Source organism: Myodes glareolus, chromosome 8, assembly GCF_982192425.1.
Source record: "Myodes glareolus chromosome 8, mMyoGla1.1, whole genome shotgun sequence".
NCBI lineage: Eukaryota > Metazoa > Chordata > Mammalia > Rodentia > Cricetidae > Myodes > Myodes glareolus.
Window position 1 is genome coordinate 100921723 of NC_142033.1, and position 7579 is coordinate 100929301.

The window sequence follows — 7579 nt, forward strand, 5'->3', positions numbered from 1 at the left end:
TTAATTGGGGGCAGCTCCCGGGTCCAGCCTGGGTCCTGTGGCAGTGGGGCGAGCAGGGCCAGCCAGGCCCGCGGTCTGCCTGTGTCTGCCACCTGGTTTCCCTTTCTTGGTGGATGCGGTAGTCTTCTTCCCCAACTGATCGGACTGCAGGCCAGGGGTCACCACGTCAGTGACAGGGACCCCCACATGGGGCAGCGGCTCATCATCTAGGGCCTTGAAGCTGAAAACATAATCCACACTCGCCACGGCATCCAAGACCTCGGGGACGCCATAGTCGAAGGACAGTAGCTCATCTGGCAGGTGCAGGGAGCGGATGTCAGCTGTGCAGTCGTCCCCACCGCCACCACTGTCTCGTGGGCCAGGCCCAGAGCCCCTGTGCAGGGCTGCCTCCGACTCAGTGCCACCAGGGAGACAATCGAAAAGTTTCATGGCATCTTCTAGAAGGACTTTGTCCGGAAGGAAGAACGCACGGGCCACCTCGGGAGGCATGGTCTCACCTGAGCCCACTGGGGTGACATCCTCCGCCCCGACCACCTTGGGCTCCACAGGCCCAGGAGGGAACTGCAGACCCGGCCTGGCCACAGCATTGCCCTGCAGCTCCCTGGGGGCTTCGATGGGCCTCACAGTCACCTGGGGCCCTGGGAACTGGCTGGCATGGCCACTGAGATGGCCATAGGGTCCAGGGGGCAGCGCGTGTGCTGTGGGGACAGTGATGAGCAAGGAAGACGGCTTAGTCTCTTTGGGGGTTGGTAGGGGTGCCAGGCCGTCTCTAAGCATCTCCATGAAATTGAGGGGCCCTCCATCCCCCACAAAGCCCAGTGCCTCGGGACCAGGCTCTTCAGGTGGAAGGTAGTGTGTGAGGTACTGCGGCCCGCTAGGAGCCGGCTGGTAGTGGGGGTAGAGAGGAGGCGGAGGCCCTGGGGCCTTGAGGTAGGATGGGGCCTCCAGCACATAGCCACCAGACAAGGTGGGACCCCCAGCCACTGCCACCTTGTACAGAGATGACTGGCCAAAGTCAGAGGGGGCCCACTCAATTCGGTAGATGCGAGGGTCGAAGAAGCAGCCACAGGGAGCCATCTGGAAACCTGTAGGTGGTAGACACTCTGAGAGGAGTGTCCATGGGGAAACCAGGCCACGGCATAGGGGGTAGAATGACCAAGACCCAGGCACAGAGGACACAGCCCTCACCTCGAAAGTGCCTTGAATATATACTGGCTTTGTTCAGTAGTCATCTGGGGACTCGTGGGGGCAAGGCACTCAGAGACTGTTGGGGAGACTCCTATTCTCAGGGGAGCCGCGACCTGAGCTTGTGAGTGGCTGGGCCTTGTGGAGAGCCTTACCTAGTGGCCACTGTTGTCACCAAAGCAAGCTTCGGCCTGGTCTCTAGTGTCACCTCAAACCGTGGCACATGGGTTAGTATAGGGGGATCTGTCTGGGGTACAGAGGCGGCCCAAGGTCTCATCGGGGCCCTGGCCAGTACCTGCTGGAGGCCCTGAAAGCGCATCCTGGTCTGCAGGAGTCTGATAGAGCAAGCTGGCGCTGGCTGTGAACAAAGGCAGCTGGTGGGTGGGGCGGAGCCAGGCCCCAGGGCCATCATACACCCCGCCCACCACTACCATCATACCTATGGTGGGAAGGGGCTCTGGGATAGCTGGCACCTCAGTGCCCTCCAGGCCCCGTGGGCCGAAGCCTTCCTGGGGTATGGCTGGGGGGTAAAGGGTTTTGGGTTGCTGCATGGGGGAGACAGGCCACCCCGGGGCGGGGGGCGCCGGGTGGCAGCAGAGGCACCTTGGGGACAGAGTCCCACTGGGTTCTGTTTGCCCTGTTGCTAGGTGGAGGTTCCGGTTCAGGGTGGGCACACCACCTAGGTTCCAGGGTGGGGGTGGACAGGACAGTGACTCCCTCCACTCCCTGGGCAGACACACCCTGGGTCAGGTCACCCCAATTCACAGCTACAAGGGCACTGGCCAGCAAAACAGGATAACCAGGAGTCAGAAACAGGGCAGACAGGGACCTGCAGGAAGAGGGAAGGACGCTGCCCCAGACATGTAAAGAAAGCTGAGCATGGTGGCGGGTGCCTGCCCAGGGTTCCAGGTGTTCAAGGCCACCCTAGGAAACATGAAGCTTTATCGCAAAAACACAATACAGAAAAACAAGTTGTAGAAGAATAAAATTTATTGTCTCAGTCAGCTACTTGTAGGCATTGGCTTTGTGTTTGGGCAGGAAGGCGAAGCCTGGTGGGACTGGTCCAAGCAGCATCTCACTGTGAGGAGGGTGACAGACAGGTCAGGCCCAGGCCTCCTAGCATCACCCGCAGAACCCTGGCCAGTAGGTACCTGATGCGAATCCAGTCTGCGGCCTGTTGGCTGGCCATGAGTGTCTCCAGGTGGTCACGGCCTAGGTAGTAAGGTGGCCTCTCATTGATCCTCTGTGGGAGTCGCTCAAGCAGGCCCACGGGCACATACCTGCAGGCCAGGGAGGACAGAGGAGGCCATAGGCTGGGAAGGCCTGAGCCTGTGACCTCCAGCCTGAGCCCGCTCCCTGGCTGACGCCCACCTGCAAAGGAAGGAGAGCCACTCGAGAAGGAAGCGCCGGGTCCGCTCCACGCCTTGTGTGTCGGAGCCCCAGTGTTCCAGGCCATAGTGTGTGAAGTCCCTCAGGATGTCCAGGCGCTCAGAGGACGAGATGTCCCAGTGCCTCTGTTCCTTGATCTCCGTGAATAGCCAGGGCTTGAGCAAGGCGCCACTGTGAAGGGACACGGTCAGTGGGGACCTGCTGCCTCCTGCCAGCCACCTCAGCACCCGCCTCGTCCACCCAGCAACCCCAGGTGTAGAAACTTCAAGCATCCCTATCCAAGCTCGGCTATCACTCACCGGGCAATCATGACCCCTGCGACCCCTGTCTGCATGGCACAGTTGGCGTCCTCGAACGAAAGGATATCTCCATTTCCTTAAGAGACAAAGGGGGGGTCTTGGCAGTGGCAAGCCCATGGTGCTGGGAAAGCCATCAGTATTGGGGTTTCCCAGGGACCCAATGTGCCCCCCGTCTTCCTAGCTGAGAGACACAGCAGGGTGAGTGGCTCTGGAAGCTCTGGGCACCTACCGAACAGGGGCATAGGGCTGGCCACCTTGGCACACTGCTCGATGTAAGGCCAGTCAGCCAGCCTGGTGTAGCGCTGCTCCCGGGAGCGGCCATGGAGCTGGGAGGGAGGCGCCATGATGAGGAGGGAAGGTGGAGGAGCCGAGTGCGGGGGGGTGGCAAGGGAGACAGCAAGGAACCAAAGAGAGACAGAGAGCAAGGGACCAGGAGACCCATAATGACTCCATGACAGGACCACACTGCCCAACACCCACCGTGACCAGTGCGACACCCCAGTCCCGTAGCTCAGGCAGCAGACGGTGCGCTAGGCTCACACGCTCCTGGACACCTGTGCGCATCTTCACAGTCAAAGGCACATCCAGCACCTGTGGGCACAAGAGCAGAGAGAGAGCACACAGCAGAACCGTGGAGGGGTGGGGATGGGGGGCGTATCCTGAAGAGCCCAGGTTACCTCATTCACGCCCCGCACAATCTGCTGGAACTTGGCTGAGCGATTCATGAGTGCACAGCCGCCACCCTGTGGGACATGGACACCCTGGTGACTCCCTGAGAAACGCAGACTCTCCCGAAGGGCACCCATACATAGCTGAATCGCCTGCCATCTGGCTCAGTGTGCTTCATGTCCAGATAAGGACAGGAGGACAGGGTCCTCAGCTTAGGCCACACCCTCCCCGGCTCATCACCTTCTTGTAGACAAGGTCGATGGGGCAGCCCACATTGATGTCCACAAAGTCCACGTCAATGGTGCGGTTCAGGAGTTCAGCACATTTGGTCATGGTGTCAGGGAAGGCACCCTCCAGCTGCCCCAGGCAAAGTGTGGTTAGTGACCAGCCCACTGGGGTCATCACACAGCCCATGGACACCATGCTGGGGAGGTATTGTTTTTCCAACATGGCAGCGCCTTCCAACCTCCCTCAGGACAAACACTGACTTGCACTCCAAAGATGTCCTCACAGGGGTGGCGCTTGAGCAAGGCCCACTCGGACATCTGTCCCTGCAAGAGGTTCGTGCACACGGCCATCTCACCGCAGGTCACATCCGCACCGAAGCGCTTGCAGATGCGGCGAAAGGGTAGGTTCCCACACTGGCCAGGACAGGGGCAGGTTCAGGCCTCAGAAGTCAGCAAAGCCGGGACACCAGTCACCAGCAATGCCCCGAGAACCCCTGAGCCGCCCCCCGCACCACCTCCTACCGTGGTGAGCGGAGCAAGGTACAGCTTTCCGCTAATGTCCAGCTGGAGGGGAGGAGAATGTCAGGTGGAGTCAGGCCTCCCCGTACCGTTCACAACGATGTTCCCTCCACACCCGGGCCTCCTGCTACTGTTCCCTCTGTGCACACCATGTCCGTGTCTCTCAGGAGATAAGTTTGCCAGCGCCCAGGCTCCTATACTGGAGGGCTCTATTCAACCTTTAAAATCCCAGTCTCAATGGCCTCCCTTCAGGAGCCTTCCATGCTGTTCCCTTCACCCCTAGCCCTGATCGGCCGGCCGGACCTGTTCAGGTTCCGTTCTGAGACAGGACTATGGACAGTCCGGGAGCCCAGCTCCCATGCCTGCATCCTTACCCGCTTCTTCTCACAGGGTCGCAGCCGAATGATGTCCTCGTCTGTCAAGGGGCCACAGGTGGACACAGGGCTGCCATGTGGGGTGCTGACCCCTCCCGCAGTGTCCAGCTGGGCATGGCAACTATTCTGCTCTGGAGTAACCATGGCTACAGAGGTTTCAGGGATGGCCATGGGCATGGGGCCCTGGGTGAGGCGGCGCAGGGCCTGCTCGGCCCGCTCGAAGCACACTTGGCGCTTCCTCAGCTGCTGCTGCAGGGCTCTGTTGAGGCCATTGCGCACTGGAGGGAGGTCCGCACAGCGAGCCACTACCTCCTCTTGCACCAGGTTCTGGCCCTCGGGCCCAAGGTGTGCCCCGGCAAAGCGACAGGTCACGCTGTAAGGACACCGGCCGAAGGTGTCAAAGAGCACGCAGCGGGGGCCCAAGTCTGCTGGCTTGGCCTCCAGGTAGCGCCCTACATCATGCAGGAAGCGGCACCGGTCACCAAATGTACATGTGGCCGACTCCTGTGAGGGACATGAGGGAAGGGGAGGGGCCGGAAGAGAAGAAAGTGGCCAGGGTGGTTGCGAGGGATTATTCTCCCAGCTGTGTATGTGAGCAACCCCAGCAAGCCTGTGTCGCCAGCTCTAAAGCTGGAACCATCTCAGGCTCACATGAGCTGGAGATCACATCAGCTCAGCAGTGACCAAGAGCCCCGGCTGCCATTCCCACACAGTGTAGTGACTCACAACAGTCTCTAACTCTGGTACCAGGGTGGCCAAAGCCCTCTTTAAAGGACAGGTAAGTAAAATTAGGTCTCTTTGGACACAGCATCATGGTAAACTCGAAACAGATTAATCAGACCAGCACGGGCCACAGAAGACACAAAAAGGCCAGTGTGGCCTCAGATGCCAGCACAGCAGCAGGCAGGCTAAGGGTAGTAGGAGTTCTGTGCCTGTGAGAAGGCGAGATGCCAAGGGCCGTGTGCATGTCCCAGCACAGCAACAGCAGGCTTTGAGATGACAGGCCCATGGCGCACCCTCAGGCCCCCTCTCACCTGAAGGAGGGACGGGCAAAGCCGCTCCTTGTCATAGTGCGTTGGCTTCACATGGGGCCGGCTTTTGTTTTGGCCTCGGGCCCTCTTGGGCACCTGTCGTTGCTCGAGGGGCTCAGCTGCCTCCTCTGTCTTCCCGTTCTCCTGCCCATCTTCCAGGCATATCCTCTTGGCCTTGGGCTCAGCCGGATCACTGTCATCAGGGTCTCCGGCAGGCGTTTCTTGGAACACATCCTCCGGCTTGTCTGCGTCCAGGTATTGGTGGAACTGTTCCTTGGTGGTGCGGTACCTGCCAGAGAGGGAGAGGTTTGGTCGGCATAGGGAAAGAGGCCTGGCGACCAATGTCCTCGCTCAAACGCTTCTATAGACCAGAGGCTCGCTGCTTAGGTCAGCTCTCATCCTGGGACACCCCAGCGACTGAGGGACACCTATTTGTGTCTCTATTCAGAGAATTGCACTAAAACAGGTTGTAATGTACAAACACCAACAAATCACGTTAGACTACAGAGAAACTACAAGTTCCAGAACGCTTGGCCGTTAGACTCAAGCGGCCACGCTTCCCAGGAAGCCTTTCGGCCCGCTTAGAGACGCAGTCTATAACCGCATCGGGAAGTGGCAATGCAGCGCGTCATATTTTTTTTTTTGCCCGCGACCGGAAACTACAAGCCCCAGCATGCACCGCTGGCCTCGAGTCTGCGTCCTCACGCTGCGCACGCTCACAGCCGTCTCTAAGGCGTGTGACAGCCGACAACGTGTTACTCTCCATCGAGACAGTGGGGCCACCGGGCTGTCCCTCTCCAGGACGTCGCCACACCTCCCGGCATGCACCGCGTTCATCGCGCTACGGACGCCGGGAAGGCCCCATCAGCTTCGCCGTCCCACACCAGCGACTCACTGAGCTTTAATGGGCGCTACGCCCCGTTCGCACGCGCCGACTCCGGAGTCACCACCACCACCACCACTCTCGGCTGCCGCTTCTGCATCCTCTGCCATCGACGCCCCTCACGGCAGTTCTGGAGTGTGGCACGAAAGTCTTCCGGGTCGCGCGTGTCCGCCAAAGCCTACTGAGCTAGTGCGCATGCTCAGACTGCACCAATGGCGCTAAGGGGCGCGTGCGCAGGCCGCCCAGGGGGCGGGGCCTCGACTCGTTGGCTCGCGCAGGAACCGGAAGTGCCCGAGGGTTCCCGTGGGGTTCGCACACCGGTCACCGGTGGATCTCGAACTCACAGATATCTTCCTGCCTCTGTCCCCGGAGTGTTCGGAGTAAAGACGGGCGCCACTGTCGCCTTTTGAAAGTGACATTTCCTTTCTCCCGTGTGTCACGTGTGTATGGTGGGCTGCAGCAGGCGTTCCTCCCCACTGATCTCGGATGGAGCCCACTGAGCACGAGGCCCCGTCCCCCCCTCATCCGGACACTTGGGGGGGGGGTGGAGGCAGCAGGATCGGGAGTTGAAAGGTCATCCCGGGTTCGGTAGTGTTCGAGACCAGCCAGAGCTACACGTCTCAAAAACCGAAGCCAAGTCCAACAAGTCAATAGGTATACTCATTTAATTCTTGGAGTCAGGGGGTCTCCACTCTAACCCAGGCTGGCCCTCAACGCACAAAACAGACACAAGGGGAAACTGAGACCCAGAGAGAGAAAGGCATTAATAAGCCTGAGACCTCGGTGGTGGCCTGTTGCTCTCTGCCTCTCCCTGCAGGACGACATGGGGATAACACGATGCGCGTGGAAAGGCTGGGGCTCCTTGTAGTGTCCCTTGGATTGCGACGAGGATGCAGTGGGGGAAACAGGCCCGCAGAGGGCGACCCCTCCTTCCGCGCAAGGCAGCCCGCGGCCGCGGTACGGTACCGACGTTAACCGCGGCGACTGCGCCGTTGGCGAGCGC

General features: G+C 60.2%; 2 protein-coding genes across 2 annotated transcripts; both read right to left on the reverse strand.

The window, feature by feature from the left end:
• Positions 1-1809, reverse strand: Prr22 (proline rich 22). The gene is made up of 3 exons (XM_048427436.3): positions 1625-1809; positions 1481-1543; positions 1-1085 (listed from the first exon to the last, which is right to left on the reverse strand). The coding sequence occupies exons 1-3, from the start codon at positions 1734-1736 to the stop codon at positions 1-3; spliced, it is 1260 nt and encodes a 419-aa protein (XP_048283393.1). The 5' UTR covers positions 1737-1809.
• Positions 1810-2157: 348 nt separating this feature from the next.
• Positions 2158-6973, reverse strand: Dus3l (dihydrouridine synthase 3 like). The gene is made up of 13 exons (XM_048427435.3): positions 6589-6973; positions 5697-5982; positions 4663-5166; positions 4292-4333; positions 4031-4183; positions 3783-3899; positions 3551-3616; positions 3354-3464; positions 3103-3199; positions 2874-2949; positions 2557-2745; positions 2337-2465; positions 2158-2263 (listed from the first exon to the last, which is right to left on the reverse strand). Exons 1-13 carry the CDS (start codon positions 6684-6686, stop codon positions 2191-2193), a joined length of 1941 nt encoding a protein of 646 aa, XP_048283392.1. The 5' UTR covers positions 6687-6973; the 3' UTR covers positions 2158-2190.
• Between the last annotated feature and the right edge of the window lie 606 nt (positions 6974-7579).